The sequence below is a fragment of the Emydura macquarii genome, unplaced genomic scaffold, assembly GCF_026122565.2.
Source record: "Emydura macquarii macquarii isolate MOO-44397 ecotype Brisbane River unplaced genomic scaffold, CSIRO-AGI_Emac_v2 contig_3451, whole genome shotgun sequence".
Classification (NCBI taxonomy): Eukaryota; Metazoa; Chordata; order Testudines; family Chelidae; genus Emydura; species Emydura macquarii.
Window position 1 is genome coordinate 4,889,155 of NW_027133588.1, and position 19,018 is coordinate 4,908,172.

General features: G+C 42.3%; 1 protein-coding gene across 4 annotated transcripts in view; it reads right to left on the reverse strand.

Moving 5' to 3' along the window:
• TLN2 (talin 2) overlaps nucleotides 1-19,018 on the reverse strand; it is a 301,840-nt gene that overhangs the window by 82,946 nt on the left and 199,876 nt on the right. For all 4 annotated transcript variants that reach the window (XM_067534804.1, XM_067534801.1, XM_067534802.1 and 1 more), the window contains 9 exons: nucleotides 18,777-18,985; nucleotides 17,652-17,771; nucleotides 15,890-16,087; nucleotides 13,767-13,906; nucleotides 12,100-12,193; nucleotides 5,264-5,353; nucleotides 4,097-4,219; nucleotides 1,918-2,061; nucleotides 1,551-1,712 (listed from right to left, as the gene is read on the reverse strand). In XM_067534804.1, coding sequence (XP_067390905.1) covers nucleotides 1,551-1,712; nucleotides 1,918-2,061; nucleotides 4,097-4,219; nucleotides 5,264-5,353; nucleotides 12,100-12,193; nucleotides 13,767-13,906; nucleotides 15,890-16,087; nucleotides 17,652-17,771; nucleotides 18,777-18,985 — 1,280 coding nt within the window. The remainder of the gene's footprint in view (nucleotides 1-1,550; nucleotides 1,713-1,917; nucleotides 2,062-4,096; nucleotides 4,220-5,263; nucleotides 5,354-12,099; nucleotides 12,194-13,766; nucleotides 13,907-15,889; nucleotides 16,088-17,651; nucleotides 17,772-18,776; nucleotides 18,986-19,018) is intronic.

Sequence of the window (19,018 nt, forward strand, 5' to 3'; positions counted from 1 at the left end):
TTGTAGATTTCAACTCTGAAACAAGCTATTCTCTCTCAATTCTGAGTGTTATTTCTGATACACAAGCTGAGTCCCGTAGAGGATCCCAACAACCTCTAACTCTGGATTCCAGACAACAGCCAGCAAGTGTTTCAGAGGTCACCTGTTTCATATGCAGCAACAACATTTAGGCTGATCTACACTTGAAAGTTGTAGCAGTGTAACTACGCCAGCTGGGGTGTGATTTTTTACTGATATACAAGTACAATCCCAAGTGTACATGCAGTTAGACTCGTGTACACATGCCTGATAATAACCATAGCGGATATGCTCTAGGAATTATTTTGGGGAAGTTCTATGGCCTGTCCTACACAAGAGGTCAGATCAGATGATCACAATGGTCCTTTCTGGCCTTAAAATCTATTAATTTAGTATCTCCTCTTATTAATATTCCAACACTCCCCATTATATGACCCTCAGAGCAGGTTCATCCTTTTCTTTCATTTTAACCCCCCCCCCCAAAACCCAGGGAATTACACACACAAAACTATGTTAAAAGAACATTTTGTTAAAATTACGAAGGCAAGCACTCAAAAATTAAGAGATGGAAGAATTAAGGTTGCCTGTGTAACCTTAATTATTCTCCCCTGTGCTTATGCATCATGATACAGCCTTTCATTCCATGATCATGTACAGTTTTTTTCACTGGGCTCCTGCCTCATTCAGTGCACAGAATGGATCTGCTCTTAAGATCTATCAGGGCTGTGTCACAAAGGAAGCTGTTGTCCGGAGGACCCCTGCTTTATTTACTGGGTGTTGTGGAGATAAATTAATGTCCTCTGAGCATGAAGCACTCAGATATCATAGTGATGAGAACTGCCGAAAAGCCCATGAAGATAATGATAATTCTATCTTCGGAGCAGCAGTTGAATAATGTACAGTAAATAAGGCCTGGGCCACACATTGAACAGTGAGGATTAAACAATATTGAACAGCTGCTCAATAAGTGAGCACCATCCATTCAATGCACTGAATGAGGCAGGGATCCTGTGGAAAACATTATATATGTGATCATATAATTAAAGAGTGTATCACAATGCAAATGCACAAAGGGCCAAATTAAGATTGCATAGAGTGCATTTTGAGTGCGTGACTGTGCAACTGTAATAATCTTTTTAACTTTGGTTGTGTGTGTGTGTGTAACAGCAGTATAGCTTATACCCCTTCCCATATGGGAATAGCTCTCCTGGCATAAAGGGGCTTTATGCCAGGAGAGCTACTCATAACTATTTATAGAGCCTCTTTATAACTGCGTCCACACAAAGGAGGATTGTACCACATGAACTAGACCAGTTCAGTTAAAGTATTACAGCTTTCCAGTTTACACTAAGGTGTGTTTGTATAGTGTCTAGAACAATGGGGTTCTGGTCCATGACTGCAGTTCCTAACGAATGGCAATATTTTAAAAAGTGTATTGCAAAGAGAAAGAAGACACTGTTAAACAGATCACCTTCTGTTTCAGCAGAGCAGAGGAGAAATGAAAGCCCAACGAAAGAGAACATAACATGTACCTTGATAGTTTTCACCAGGTTGGCAGTGCTATTTGCAACCTCCTTAGCAGATTGCACGAAATGTCTCTTGGCAACCGGGTTGGCTGTCTTCGACGAAGCAATACGACAAGCGTTACACAAAGCTGAAGTGTGCTTGGCCACAATTGTGGCCGCTGATAAAACCTGAAAGAACAGATGGCACAAGAGAGGTGTAGCACCAGAGAAAGGGACGAGGTAGTAATGCCATTCTAATTCTGAACACACTGTGATTCAATTCCTTTCCATCTGTACAAACGGAGTATTTCCCCTCCCCATCAATACAGAGCAGACAGATAGGTCCTTATGAAACTCAGAAAGGGTCTCATTACAATCTTCTGGGAAGAGTTACCTGTGACGGGCTGCTTGCTGGATCCACAAGATTCTGACAAGCCATCTGGATTGCCTGATTGGCCCTGGCAAACTGGATAGGATCGACAAGCCCCTGGTGACCGGCCTGACTGTTGGGATCTGAGATGCCAACCAGGTAAGCGGCCTAGGAAGGGAGCAAGAAATAAAAGCAAATTCAAAGATTATGCAAAGCCCATTCCAGCTGATTAATGAGCCAGCCAAATATCTACTGACCATGGTGGTCAGGCTGTCTTGAGAAGCCATATAGCAAAGCTGCTGTTAATAAATGTCCAGCAACAAGTCTGTAGGAGGATGTAAAAGCTGGGGTGTCTGTAATATAATCTGTGAAACCTAATTAGCCTAAACCAGAGGTTCCCAAACTGTGGGTCGTGACCCCAAACGGGGTCTCACCATCAGCAGATGGCGTCACAGCAATCCCTAGTACGTGAAGGACCCATTTTGCTTTGCACAGCATGACCTTGCATGTATAGTGCATGCGAGGTCACATTGTGCAAAGCAAAATGGTGTCCTCCATGCTGTCTGGGCACTGGCAGGAAATACTTCATTAAAATGGGGTTGTGATGTCAAAAAGGAACCCTTGGCCTAAATAAAACTTCTCAGAAAAATCCAAAGGGTGAATATACTTTATTATCCAATAAACATCCAAGGAGAATCGATTTATCCCTGGGTTAGCCAGATAAGAACTCTGATGTTGTTTGTCCAAGGTAACTTTCATCCACTAGAGCAGCCACATTTTGACAGGTCCACTATTTTGGTCAGATCTGAATAGAAAACTGAAGACTTCAGTTCCCCACACCTCCCCTTTTCATACCCTGAAGAAAAAACTAGCCTCTTCAATGTACAACCAAGTGTAAAGTTACACATTTTAGTCACCACACAAGAGAAAGGCTCTGTTTCTAGAGTTGACGGTAGGGCCCATGAAACCTATAGCTGCAGGCCACCCCTCAAGTAAGGACACACAATGATCAGTGCTAATAGTTTACATTTAAACTATGTTTCCACGCCTTTCACCACAGAGATCAGGTTTATAGAGGCAAAGCTATGTGTGGAGGTTTCTTGCTGATTTCCCTTACAGATAATAAAATATTCACAGGCCCTGCCCTCCCCCAACAAAGAAATCCAGGGCTAACTGTGGGGTCCAGGAAGCCCACATTACAGACTAATTGTTTCTTCAGGGGGCGGCAAAGCAATTTGCAGCTGCATGGGATGATCCCTCAGAGCTGGCTCCTCCACTGAAAAGGCAACATAACTTTTGGTCACAAGGGTGAGCAGCTCAATAACTTGGGAAGCCAGCTGGTTTGAACCATGTAATTTTGGCAGGCAGATTAACATGAACACCATCTCTGAATGTTGCAACAGTTTAAGCTTCCTAGAGACTGAGAAAACATCCACGCAGTTGTAATGAGTCTAAGAGCACGCCCACACGTACAGCGTTGCAGCACAGCCGCTCTCCCATCGGCATAGAAAAAACCACCCGAGAGCGAAACAAACTCTCCCGCCAACATAGTGTTGTGCAAGCTACCACTTACGTCGGTGTAACTTACGTCATTCAGGGGGTGGAATATTCACACCTCTGAGCAACATAAGTTATACTGACATAAGTGGTAGTGTAGACATAACCTAAAACATACATTTACCATAATCTCTTTTCCTGTGCTAAAACTGAATGAGGTTATGCATACTTTGAAGACATGGGCTAATTATTAGAAATGACCCCAGAATGCTTTTTTGTGGTTAATTTAAGGCATAAGTCTCAAATTACCCAGCTTCAAAGTAATTAAGGTTTTCCTGGCTTCCTTCTACTGAATCAGTTCTGAGGGGGCATGATTCTGGGGACTGCGCACAGAACTGAGAGATATAATGGCCTGGTTCTGACACTTACTTCCTCTGTAACCTTGGGGAACTCATTTAACCTCTCTGCTGCCTTCTCCGGCCATACAAAACAGGCACAATATTGCTTACCTTACCTCACAAGCATGCTGTGATGACATTTTAGTTAATGTCTGTTCCCATCTTCCAAGATGAATACCACTGAACAACACAAATACTTGGATTCTTTGGCCAACAGGAATGAAAGCTCAAATATTCACACACACAAGACACAGCAATACAGAGCAGATTCATATTTGTTTTACAGGCTTCACAAACAAGTGTTTTACCTGGGCTGCAGCCTCTGTGAGACCACAGAGAGCCTTGGAAGCAACTCCAACACATTCTCCAAAGACCAGCAGATCCCCCGTCTTGGCATTCTGGGAAATGCCTGCCATTGACTCTCCAAGGACCTTAACAATTCAAAATAAGGTAAATTATTCTCCTAACATACTTCCCTCTACACGGCAACAAGTGTTTTCCAAGCTTTCCTGGATTGCACACAGGAGCAATCCAGCGCAACCTCTTTGTCTGCTCCAAAACACTTGCTGAAACTTTGTGGAAAAGGTACTGGCAGCTTGGCACATAGGAAATGTTCAAATATCAGAAGGCCTGTTAAATCTTAGTGTTTGTCTCATTAAAGCCTATCCTGCTGGGTTTTTAAGCTTGCAAAATCTTTGGCATAGCACCAAAGCAAACTAATTCCATACTCTAGTACATCAAGCAGCCTCTTTTTTTCCCAGATTTTGAAGACTTTGGGACAATTCCAATGCATCAGATACTGAAAAGATCATAATGAAGATGGACTAAAACTTTCAGCTGAGGATTTGCAGAGTATGGTAAGATTTTCCCTGTAAAATACTTTTGTTGTGGAGTAGTGGTAACTTTTAACACTTACAGAATTGTTGAGCAACTATAGAGTAGACAAGGTGAAAAATTTCAGTTCAAGTTAAATCATAGTTTGAACACAGATTTATTCCAATAGGCAAAGCTAGTCAATTAACTCAAGCTTGTGTGTGTGTGTGTGTGTGTGTGTACACACATGAAACTTTAAAAAAAGATTGTTTTCAGAGAATATGATTTTTTCTAGTTTGGACACAGGACACAAAATGGCTAAAAATAATCCAGATTATACAGTACTTGCGGGTATCATGAAATATTTGGATTGCTCAGGTTAGACCTCAGACAACATCACAAAGCAATCACATGACATTAAATGCTATCCACACAAGAGGTCTTCAGATGAATACAAAATCCACACAGCAACATAAAGATTGCTCACAGGCGTCTCAAACGGACTTTTACCAGGGAGCTGGATGTGGTTAGAGCACAATGACATCTCCCAGAAGCAGACTGACGCAGACATTCTTTTTCCAATGTGTTTATTAGCGTTCAGACACCTCCACTGATTAGAAATTGTTTAACACATACACATGGAAGTAAAGTCACAGAATTACCTTGGAGTTTTCCATCACTCCCTCAATACAATCAAAATATGAGAGGTCGCTTACAGGTTCATTGGGGTTATCCAGCATTCCCTTAACTGTCTGAAAGAAAGGAAAAACAGCTTCAGTTACTACAATAGCTAAAACCCAGGTCTGAGCCAGACAAATACAGCATGGCAATACTGAAACCAGTGAACACATCTGCACCTCCTAGTTTCCTTATCACCAGGCAAAGAAAATGATTCTCAGATACTGCAGTACACAGATATTTTGGTAGCTGACTATTTGTAAACTTTCCTCTGTGTCACCATACCACCAACCAGCAACCTCCTCCCCCCTCTCCGGACCTCAGAACCTTCCTGGGAATTAAAAAATTGATTCAAGAAACTGCCACCTCTTGTTACCTACTGCCTGGAGACATGAACAGTCACCTGGCTAAATGTAAGTGCACCATCTGCTTGCATTTGTTTCCTCCTGCCAACAGAACCTCCCAGCACAGTTCCCTCTGCCAAATGCTATCTGAAAATACTTAAGATACAAGTAGAATTAAGTAAGAGTTGCCCTTCTCCTGGAGTGAACCTGGGCCTTGGAAGTAGAGTACAGAGTTATCCAAGAGAGAAAGCTACTTCATATACTTGTCAAGAAGAATAAATGTATTTACATAAAGAAATTCTCAAAAAAAAAAAAAAAAAGGTATCCAACAGGCGATTCTCCTCTTTTGCTTAAAATATATATATATTTTAAAGCTGATATTCATGATTAGTCAAGAATGGAAGCTGAATCACAGCCCAACTAGCTATTCTTATGGTCTTTCCAACATGAGTGAAATCAGGAAGTATAGGAAGTCAGTAAAGGGCTACACAGCTGAAAGATTTTCAGCCTGATTTTTTTCAGCAAAGGAAATTTGGGTAAGAATTTAAATGTGAGATTTTTATCAGAGCTGAACTTTTAACTCTATAGCACTTTTCTGAAGTTGAGCCATGCTTAGTCTGCTGTCTTTTAACAGCCTAAAAGTCAAGATCATTTCCTTTAAGTGTTTTACGGTCAGTTATCTCACTGTATGAATGTTAACAACGAGTCAGTATTAACAAGAGGTCTCTTCTGCCAACAGCTCTGCTGTTGCCTCCTGCCCCTCTATTTCTCTGTTCCCCACACAACTACAGTACTTCAGTGCCCTGCTCAACCCCTATGCAGCAATTTACTGAGTAGCAGAGAGCAAACCATGTTCTAGCCATATTTTCACTGATTCAGAGACAGGGGCTGTAAGTCTCCCTGGACAGATGACAGGAAGCAGATTCACAGTTAAGATGCAATTTGCTGCTGCTAAAAACCCTCCCGTCTGTTCCTTATCCGGAAGTGCTGGGAGTGATTCGCCATGTCCATCTGCCTAGGGAGAGTTAAACAAGGTCTCCATACTCCTGGGAAAGCACAAAGTGTGCATCTTCTCTTTATCTGCTCCCCAGGGTATGCTGACACGATACTTAAATCACTGATGAAAAGCTATACTTTCCAGTTATTTTAGGGAGCTCAGAGGAGGCTAATAGGAGAAACTGGTGGATGAGGTAGGAAAAAGGCAGGTGATGGGGAAAGACCCTTGTATCTTAACCATAATAAAAGTGAAATGGGTAACACCTATTGATGTGGACTTTCCCCAAAGTTGATGGGCACTCCAGTAAGCTTCTTACAGCTTTACCCAGGTCTGGCTTTAGACTCTGCTGCTGCCTCAGTTTCCCCTTCTACCCAAGTTCAATTGACTTCACACTGCAGGGGTTTTTCCCACCAAATGTCCCCTTTACTGGAGTCTAGTTTATGAACAAAGTTCAAAACCCCACAAATCTTCCACCCTGCCTTCCTCAGGCAAAACTAGTCATTTCAGTTGGTAACAGGCTTCAGCATGCACATAGCTTTTCCTCTAGACCCAAAAGCCTTTCCAGCCCTTTATCAGGGCTTCCCCTTGCGTATAGCTCTCCGTCCAGGCTCACAGTCTTTGGTAGTTCTCCTAGCTGAGGATTCTCTCCCAGCAGGCTCCTTCTCCTTACAGGTCTCTGGAGCTCTGGAGAGTTGTCATCTGCTCTTCTCAACTTGGTTTCATTTTGTACTGAAGAAGCTACACACAGTCAATCCCATTTCTAGTGCGACTTTTATATTAATATGGTCAAGTCTCGCAGAAGTGGACAACTAGCAGTAATGGCCTAAGACAGGGATAGCGAGAGAGCAAGCACCGTGCAAAACTTTCATCCAAAGCTCTGTTAATATTTGCTGTGTGTGTGTGTGTCCTGGGACTCTGATCAGAGCTTGCCAGTCACATCAATCTGGGTTGTAGCTACGAGGTATAGACTAAAATTCTGCTCAGTAGAAGGAAAGAACAGTTTGTAAATTTAAAATAATTGGCAGGAAAACATGTTAGAGGTCCCCTTTTCCACCTCATTTATTCACTCAGTGCTTAATCCCCATCTGCTCTACTATTGCTTTCTTCTCCAGTTAAATCCCATCTTTCTCCACTCTTCCTTTGGGATCAGAGATTCAAGGAAGAGCTGTGTAATTATTCTATAAGTTTTTCCATTTATTGTCTCCTTTGTCTGTTATTAAAAAAAGAAATCACTCTTCACTGCTATTTCCATACACTCATCATGCAGTAAATCACAGAGAAAGGCTGACTTTAAGCACAACTGTACTGTACATAGGTAATCTGAAGTTTAAAAGCAAAAGAAAAAAAAGTGATTTGTTTAGTTGTAAAAATGCCACGGCAACATCCTGGGAGTATTACTGCTGCGAGTTCTTACAAATGCTCACTGAAACAGTTACTGTTATTAAAAGTGTGACAGCGCCATATCTCCTCTCCCACACATACTATAACACACTTAGCACTGGTTGGATTTCAGCTTGAATTCATCATCATCACATCTCTGCTCCCTCCCCACCCCACCCCCCGAAAAGCAAGGCATTTTGATGCTTGTCGCCTACACAAAATCATTGGATCTGAGATTTGTTAATATGCCCTTGCTAAATACTGTAATTAATAAAGAGAAGAAACAAAGTGTAGCACCATAACATTTCTGCTTTTGAGACTCATTTTTTTGCCCCACTAAACAAGGCACATGCACAGATGAAAACTGAGGATCTCTCTCCTGGCAGTATCTCTGAACTGTGGCAAAGTCACATACAGTAGCTTGAAACAATACCTACATTAAGGAAGTTGTAACACACTAAGAGACAAATGAGTCTAGATGTGACTACACTGAGTTGTACCCACTTTCATCAGGGTCAAATTTGGTTTTGAGTGTCAGTATCATCCCACTCGAAGCTCTTTTCCTTACAAGATCCTGAACCATTTGGTTAAAGGGATCATGAACTCTGTAACATCTAAGAAATCCTTGCTTCTAATAAAACTGGTGGCATCAAATGTACCTAACTGATTTATTTGTTCCTTTTGGCCTGAAGAAACAATAGTGGAAAAAATGTAAGCAAAAGGTAACATGGTTAGGCAGTAATCAGCACTACAAACACAGCCAGAAAGCCGCATCACACCGCTGATCACATCAGCTCTGCACAAGAAGAGCCATTGTCATGCTGAGGAAAGTCTTAAAGTACCAAGAGAAAACACCTCCCATGGCCCTTTCATTTTTTGTCTTGAATCACCACAAAAATAGTGTGTGTATGTGTAGGAACGTGTGTATGTAGTATGCAGTGTAGTTGTAGCCTTGTCGGTCCCAAGATATTAGAGAGACAAGGTGGGTGAAGTAGTATCTTTTATTGGACCGTGATGACTATGTTAACAAAGCCAACTGACAACTCTCCATCACCACCTACTATAAAAAGCTCAAAGACGACCCACACTACAACTTACTCAGGAATTGAAGGACATAATCAAATCCTTCCCCAAACAAATCCAAGATAAACTCTACAAACTCATCCCCCCCATGAACCCACTCCCGGGACCTTCTACATGTTTCCCAAAATACACAAACAAGAGAACCCAGGCAGACCCATCATATCTGGCCATGGTGCTTTTACTGAAGGAATGTTGGAACTCATAGAAACCATCCTAAAACCATTCATCACACAAAGGGCCAGCTTCCTCCAGGACACAGCTGACTTTCTCCACAAACCCTGCAACATTAATGACTTTTCTCAGAACACCAAACTCGCCACCATGGATGTCACTTCCCTGTAAATCAGCATCCCGCAAAATGACAGCTTAGCTGCCTGACTCAAATATTTACAAGAGAATGGACAATCCTCAGATATCCACCCCAAACACATCATCATATTCATCCATTTCATCCTCACTCATAACAATTTAACAATTGTACATAAAACAACAAACACTTTGTCCAAACCATGGGAACAGCCACGGGTACTATGATGGCTTCCCAATATACCACCCTCTTCCTTGGCCACCTTGAAAAAGAATTTCTGGACAAATGCATCATGAAACCAGTGATATAACTGAGATACATCAATGATATTTTCATCCTCCGGACAGACAGCTTGAACTTCCTTAATGATTTCTTCCACAAGTTCAACAACCACCATTAATCTCTCTCTGGAACACTTGCACACTAGCATCAACTACCTGGACAGCACCATCAGCTTCAACAATGGAACCCTACAGACAATCATATACAAGAAACATCACACCTACCTTCAAAGATCCAGTAACCACCCCAAACACACCTAGAAATCTGTTATCTCCAGCCAGGCACTCAGATACCACAGAATATGCTCTGAGGAGAAAGTCCAGGATATAAATCTTGTAGTAGAAAGAGAAAGCCTGGATCACTGGGCCTGGTGTGAGATATGTGCCTTGAGGGCAAGACACCTGGTCGCCGAACCGTGCCTGTGGTCCTTTCTGATGAGTAACATTGAGGGCTGCTGAATTAGCAGGCTGAGCTCTCTGCTAGTCTGATAACACAGGAGCAACTGTCACAGATTAGCAGCAACAACATTCTTCTGCACTTAGCCACACACCTTGACACACTTAAAACTGCCTTCACCAAACAAGGACACTCTACAGAGAAGTAGATCGGATCCAGGAACAGGTCATCCAAATACCCTGAGAAAACCTGCTTCAACACAGAAATAACCCCCCCTGATTACACACCCCTAGTTGTCAGCTACATCCACACCGGAACCCATACCAGGCATCACCAAACAGCTACAACCCATACTCCATGGGTACCCCATCCTGAAAGAAATCTTTCCTGAACCCCTTCTTCTGGCCTTCAAACAATCCCCTAGCCTCTCCAAGCTCATCATCAGAGGCAAGTTCCCTGCAGGACGCACCAACCCAAAGTGGCACCAGACCCTGACAGAACAGATACAAAACCTGCAGACATATCTCCACTGCCACAATTATAGACACACACTCCACAATACACCTTTCAAGATCCATGGACCCTACATATGCCTATTACAGCATGTGGTATACCTCATACAGTGCACTAAATGCCACAATAGCATCTATGTGGGTGAAACCAGACAATCGCTAATGAACTCACACAGGGAAATGATAAAAGACAAAAACACTATCACCTATGGTTGAACACTTTTCACAAAGCGATCGCTCTATCTCTGACCTATCTGTCCTTATCTTCAAAAGAAACCTGCACAACACTTTTAAAAGACAAGCCTGGGATCTTAAATTCATTACTTTGCTAGACACTAAAAATCACGGATTGAACACAGATGCTGGATTTATGGCTTATTAAAACAATCTGTAACCCACTGACCCCCTCTTTTTGTCCTATGACTGCTAACAGGTTACTCTACCTTGAATGGTCCTTTACCCATATGTGCCTTTACCCTTTAGCTAATATGTGCTAACTTCTTATGCTAATCATTCTGCTCTGCCTTGCATTTAGCTGTGACAGTGGGAGTACCTTTTCCAGACCTGAAGAAGAGCTCTGTGTGACTCAAAAGCTTGTCTCTCTCACCAACAGAAGTGGATCCAATACAAGATATTACCTCACCCGCCTTGTCTCTCTAGGAACAACGTAGTTATTTAAAAGTGTTGATTGTTTTCGCTGAAAGTAAAGGTTTTGTTTGGGGTAAAAGCCTCCTAAGATGAGATTCCAATACTGCACAGGGGATGAGTGAGTGACGAAGGACACAATTCTTTAATATTCAGGCCCTGACATACTGACAGTAAGTAACTTAACACCAGTTTAGCTTAGCTTATCACACAATTGCCTAGTGTTTTGGAGCAGATCCTTAGTGGTTTGATATTAACATAGGCACTAGGCCTTTCTACAAGAACCAACTAGCTATCCACTATGAAGTCAATTTAAAGAGCTATTGATACAACACTCATGCTGAAGAACACAATAGCTAGCATGTACTAGGACACGCAGTATTGAAAGACATTCAGCTAGACTGAGGGCTTGTCTTCACTACATGGCCAGGTCGATGTAAGGTACGCAAATGACGTTATGTAAGTAACGTAACTGAAGCCGACGTATCTTACATCAAGTAGCCACGCTGTCTTCACTACGCTCTGTCGACATAGCTTACGCTTCTCGTTCCGGTGGAGTACCGGAGTCGACGGGAGAGTGTTCAGCAATTAACTGAGCGTGTCTTCACCAGACCCTGCTCAATCAATGGCGCTGCATGGATGGCTGCGGCGCCAATGGAGCAGCGTAGTGAAGACAAGCCCTGAGATGAAGAAAACACGACAGAATCTTCACCTTACTCATATACAACTAGAAGAAAAATAAATTCTGCCACAGATATCAAGTGGGGAGGCAATGACACAGCAGCTACTCATACAGGGAAAAGAAAATGGAAAGGCTGACCAACATCTTCACCGCAGGAAGGTTCACCCCATGAAACCCCAAGCTTGAGAATACCTCCAGTTCCCGGAGAGCATTGTCACATTCCTTCTGCCCAGGTGCCTGCTGGGTGCACAGAGTGATGAGCTGATTAATACTCTCCGTCACAGCTCTGAGGGAGGTGAGGGGGAAAGAAAAGAAGACATTTTGAAGACTGACCAACTTTCCTCATTTTCAATTTTCTCTTATTCATCTGTACACTGTGAAAAGCAATTTCAAGCCCAAATGTTCTCCCGCTTCCCTCACCACTAGTGCTTGCAGAGTAAGTGAACTATACCGTATTCGGTGGGGAGAACACAATATCTAACCCCAGCTGAAAAAAACCATAGTGAAAGAGGCTCCAAATGAAACAACTGATTGACCGTAATCCTCACCTCAAACATAACCCCTCTGTCCAAATTATTTGTCACTTAGCAGATAAGCATCAGGTGGGATCTTCATGTCATGATGGCAAGTTTCTAGCACATTTGCACAGTTTTGGTTCGTAACGGGAATTTGATGCATCATAAATATAAATTATTTGACAGTTTATTTCATTTTGGATCTAATGTCATTGTGCAATTTCAAAATTAAGCCTTGCCTATACAAAAGGCTTCAACAATGCTAGCAACTGCTATGCTTGGAAACGTCGGAAAACCGCAGCACCTAAAACTCACTTCCTAGCAAGCAAGGCAGTGGCACTTGTGTGTTCAGGGTATAACAAAAATTATGTTTTAAAAAAAAACAATTGCCCCCCTCCCTCAAAAAAAACCCAGAACTATAGCAACTGTGATGACCAGAAACCTCTTGGAGAAGTTTAGACAAAACGTACTTTAGAGGATGTTGTGTTTGGTTGCTTGTTGCTCAAACTCAAAGCTTTATGGACCCTAATAAAAACGTGTGTTGTGAAAATGGAATCATTCTTGTTCAAGATCAAGAATGTTACGAACACTAGCTGAACAAGCAGACTGGTTATGCAGTGATCTAACTGTATTGTGTGCACTTCATTCGGTAAAAGTGACTTGGGAAAAGAAGGTAACATGGTGAGAGCACCTGACAGGGGTATTACAGCAGATGGCTAGAGACTTTTGGGCAACTCTGACAGCAGGCATGCAACAGGACTGCACATGCCATCTCCTTGGCTGGTGAGCCAGGGTGGACATTCAAGAGGTGGGATCAGTTGCAGCCCCCAAATGAGGTGAAAACCCCAAAAATGAAAACCTGGTTTCTAACCAAAAAATAAAAGAGAAATCTCTCCCCACCCCTCCACTGAACAGTTTATAGCCACAACATGTACAGGGACATTGCTTAATGCGAGTTTTCTTCAAAAGCCTTGTGGCCAGCAGCAACACAGCAACATCCTCAGTGTCTGCATGGGAGAGAGCAGGCAAGGAAGTAGACAGGATGGACAAAAAACATTAAAAAAAAAAAAAAAGCATTAGAAATAGTCGTCTTAAAATCCAGACCAGATCTTCATCTGCTGTAAGTCAGCGTGACTCTGACTTCATTAGAGCTATACTGATTTACACCAATACAGTGTAAGCAAGTTTCCTCTGATTTCAGTGTCATTTAATAAGCTGCAGCATAGAACATCCTATATGGTTAACCAAGATTATCAGAAAAATAAGCTAACAAATAATACATATTGCAAGGGAAAATACTGAAACACCGTCTTAGTAAAGCTAAAGCAGGTGATATGCCTGTACCTTGCAGCTGCTGCTAGGAGGTTCTTGGCATTAGGAGCTCCAGGATCAACTGAGAGAGACTTGGCAGCCAACAACAGCTTGCTGGAGGCCATAGAGATGTTCTTGAGGTTCCCTATTACTTGAATCTGGTCCTCTTTAGTCTGGAAAACCACAGCAGCATAACATTACGTGCACAGTTTGCATGAGCTAGAGAGACAGCTAAAACTTCAAGCACAGCATTTTGGAATTCAATTGAATTCTCCATCTAAAACCAATGACATGCATGGGATGACATTCCAGATAGGGCCACTGAGCACAGCCTCGGCTCGCCCAGATAGGTGCCTCTAGCTCCTTTCATATAGCAGAAAAAGAAACCCAGATACAAGTAGCTTGATTTCAAACAATAAGAGCATTCATAGAGAAGTGGGGGAAAATTTAACTACTTGCTGAACAATGCTTTTGTTGTCAAGACTCTTGTATGTCTCTGCCTGGCACAACTGATCCACATTGTTCGGTCAAGGGGTACTGACTATATTCCAGCACTGTCTAAGCACTCTTACTTACACCTTTACTGGATTAATGGCTTAAGCAAACACAAATTCTGCAAAGAGACCTTCACAGATATTTAATCGTAAGGGTCCTCTATGTGGAGAAATAGTAGTTTCAGGAAAACTCAATCTACTAAGTAGCTTTATTTAATAAATAGTTTGAATTTGACATCACATGACATTACTTTCAGGGAATGATTATGAAATAATTTTACACGTGAAGTTAGAAAACAGTATTGCATAAGTACAGTATGCGACAAACAGCAGTGGTTAGATTTCTTGTCAATGATTTATGCAATCAACGTAGTCATTCTGTGTTAGAAATATTTGCAAAGAGGTTGTATTTTAGTGAGTTGATGTGAACCGGGTTTGTCTTTCTGTATTTGGTATATTTGCCCCACATTTCAGGTCAGCCAAGTCATATGATACTGTTACTGTTCTGATTGAATGACTATTTGAAAACAGAAAGCATCCTTTTTGTTTGTACGTTATCCATGAATAACTGATTGTTTTCATCTATTGTGTGATTCAGACAAACCTTTCAAAAGGGCCACAAGACCATTGCTGGTAGAAATTCTCTTGCAAATAGGCATTTGCAGTAAAATTTACAGTTTTAACTTCAGTGAACAGCCTTGTGAATACAGCACTCCCACTCTAGTGTTTGTGAGTCAGTGATGAAGATAGCCAGCATCAGCACTGCACACACTGACGGGTTTTGTTCACAAGAATATTCAGGGTTGCTTTTTGCTATATTGGCCCAGCTCTAGCCACAAAGCATAGGTTTATGGGACACTAGGTCAGCACAATTAGACTCAAAGTGTTTCTTTAATAAATGTAGTGATGTTGAAGAGCACTGACTTATGGCCCTGGAGCCTGAAATTCAACCAGTCAGCCGTAGAACAGGTAAAAGCTAGGTGGGAGCTGAGCAAGTTGACTCATTCTAAACCCCCGAGACATAATAGATTTCTGACCTGTAGGGACAGAGGTGAAGGAAATTCCTTTGTTTCCATCTCCATTCAGTCCCTGGGCTTTCACCTTGCAAAATTATACAATGCTGTCACACACATGCTACTTTACTAACCTTCTCTACAGGCTGGCTCCAGTCTTCGGCAGATCCAGGGATGTGATATAAACTGAATGGGAGTTGCCAAATTCTGCATGCTGAGTCCCCTTACTCTGATTATTCGGGGCACTGGTCACTCAAGTTCTACAGTTGTTTACTTTTAAATAACGAACCCCAATTACACTCCTGGGTAACTGCACCCAAGTAGAAAGTGGTCCTTTACAAAATTTCTGACCACTGGAAAAGACGACGGATGACTGTACCTTCAGTTATACGGCTCACAAATCAATTACCACAAGTCTCACACTAAATGGATGAGCAGGAAATCATAGTTTCAACAAGCATGAGGAACAGATACTCCCATATATTTGCACAGTATGCAAACCCCACCATGCTCTCTTCACTTCTGAATGGTAGCCATCACTGACTCTTCTGTAACATCCACCACCTCCAGGTAGGTGTAGACCAGCACATTTTAATATCTCTAAATACCCAGTGTAACAAAGTTACCAATTGTAGTCACCAAAACTCACTTGTGCTTGACCAGCCATTTCAATACCAGCGTCAAGGAACTCATCAAAGTCATCACTGAACTTTCCAGAGGCTGCTGCCAACTCTCCACTTTGGCCCCGTGTAGCATGAACCACTTCCCCTGCTGACTGGTTCAAATCCGCTGCAGCCTGGTTCAATTCACTTTGGGCTTCTTGGAAAGATTTAGAACTCGGAGGTAGCTTCAAGAGAAGAAGAGCTGTGTCTTAGTGACCACAGGGCCCAGCCATTCAGACTAGCCCTTAATTCTGCAGTTTAATACAATTCAAAACATTTAAGTAATAAAAAAGTGATCTTTGGACCTCACAATACGCAGCATAAATTCCATGGTTAAAATGAACCATTGTGATCATCTAGTTTGACATCCAATAGTTTGACTATTAGGATTTCATTTATGAATGGAGATGACTTTTAGTTCAGAGATGGGCACAAACCATAATCCTATGTAACACCCATCCCGGCTGGGCTGACTGCAGATACCAAACTCTACACTTCTTGCTCCAAAGTGCAGGGCTTTACCAGTTGAGCTCAAAGTAGTCAGTCCATTAGCCAGGAGGAATAGCCACTACCTTCTGGCTCAGCCACAGAAGGAAACAGACAGACCCTCGGTCAGTGTTACTCCCAGATCCCAACAGCCCCTGAACTTTGGGATTGTTCAATATATGAAACCAGTTCTGAATTTTGGTGATCAAATCCATTTCTGCTTTAGATATTGGTGGTTAAGGGCAAGTTATGATCCCCATCTCCGAGGCCATGTGAAAATACTTTTATTTGTTCTTTCATTCTAGAATATTGGCAGCTAAACTAGCCACAAACTTTGAAGACTCCAGTACCCCCCAAAGTATTATCCACTCTCCAAAGTAAGTTTCACAGAACGTATGTACAGTGACTGTACTGAAGAAGAGCTCCCTGTAAGCTCAGAAGCGTCTCTCTTTCACCAACAGATGCTGGTCCAAAAAAAGATATTACTTCACCAACCTTGTCTCTTTAATATCCTGGGATCAAGTTGGCTACAACAACATTGCAAATTACAGTAACTGTGTGGGTTTTAAATGATTTCTAATTGTGTTTGAGGCCTGAATTGACAATTGCATTCATGGAAGCACTTGACGGATTGTACTTGAAAGTACAATCCCCCATTCATCTGTGGAACAGGTAGATCACAAGCAGTGGAAGAGTAAGCTTGACCAAACTACATAAGGCTCATGTGCCTCAGGCACATTATAACGACTGCCAGCTATCAGTGACATTCAGGGAGGGAAATAGGGACATGACTTGTAATTTCATTTAAACTGATTTACCACAGATTTTTAGAAGGGAGCAACAGAAAAACAGTGACATTTTGATACGAAGCATCAGAAGGGACCATCCCGAGTTGGCAGGGATCACGGTCCTTACACCGACTCAAAAGGATCACTTCCAAAATGAAAAAAGATTGTACGTTTCTAGTATTCACATCCATTCAAACCTTGGTCCTTTTGCTGAGACTCCCACCAAAGGAATGGATGGTGATATCTAGGCAGGGTTAACTATTTAAAGGTAATCTTTACAAGTCACAAACACGTAGACTTCCCCAAAATCAACAGAAAAACAGTTCAGGATAAAAAATAGCTACTATGCAAGACTTGCTGGAAAGAAGAAATCTAGAGTATATCGGCTAGTCAAGAATTTACAAAATTTAAAATGTGAGGAACCCAGGCCAGATTTTTATTTCTGAAACAACATTTAACCTCAAAGGTTTCTCACCGAATCAACAAGCAGTTTCTTGCTGGATTCTCCAATGCTCTTCAAGGCCACATCAACATCCTTTTGTCCAGGCAAACAATTCACGCAGTTATTTAATGAATGAGACACTGCTTTGGCCACCTGGAAATATACATACAGGCAAAACAAATAAACCAACACAAGAAATCCCAGTGGGGAATAAGGCCCGGTCCAACAATAAAATCTAGCTAAAGGGCAGTGTGGTTTGGAACTTTTAAATCCTAATCCTGATTTAACAATGACTCCTCCTCTGAGGCTAGTCACTTACCTTGTCTTCCTCAGTTTCCCTTTGTATAGGGGAAACTAGCAAATCAACCAGGTGTTAGTTGCAGAAAAGCTATAAGTATCATTCTTTACACAAACGTGAAGGAAAGCCACCTGGAGGCAGAGGATCAAAAGGATGGAGGGACTGCTGGGCCAAACCTGAGCAGTGTTATGACCCTGCGTGCCAGGTCCTAATACCTGAAGCATGGAGCCAGAGCCAGCCCCATGGAACAGAAGTTAAGCTGTTGATATGGGGTGAGAATAGTGCAGGATCACGCTCTACCCACCCACCACCACCCTTCAGCGGTAATATTTTCTGAAGGGTGGAGGGCCTCTGCTTCATATTTTTCCCCAGAGTTCCCAAAACCTCAAGGCACTATGAGTTAAAACATGCTTCTCCAACTTTGATTTAAAAAGCAAAACATATTCAACTTCAACAGAAAAAGGACCAGTCTGTCTGATAACACAGTGATGTGATCCAGGAACGTCACTTGTTTAGAAAAACTGACGTGCTACAGAATGGGTTCCAAACATCGTAAGACTCAGCAATTTGGTAATGTCAGATTTAGCCACTTTTTCTGTTTCACAATCAAGGGTGTACTGCGCAAATACTGCTTGGACTAAAGACCAGATTCACATGCAGTAAGATACGGCAGGCATGTCACTGCCGCTCTTACAATCAAGCATTTGTAAAGAGAATGACATGAAGCGTCCATCTCCCAAAGATGCCTAGAATATTATATTCCAGCACTGGCTGCATTATTAGTGCCCTGGGGTAAACATTCTGAAGTCGCTTTCTGCCCTTTTTGTACAGCAGGGATACTAGGCCCTGGTGCCACTTACCTGAGCTAACCTTTGCTGACTTTCTGCATCCCCGGGTGCAACGAGAGCCTGTTTTGCTTCCTGAATAAGCATGGCAGAGCCTTCCATGACGTCCCTTGCAGAATCTAACATGGCATGTGCTGCCATTGGGTCCGTGGTGGATGCTGAAACCCCTCGTGCTGCCTGCGCCAAAGTCTTCAGAGCTTGAGCTGTCTCTCTGGCAGCAACCCCTACATTCAGATTGCACCAAGTACTCGGTTAGT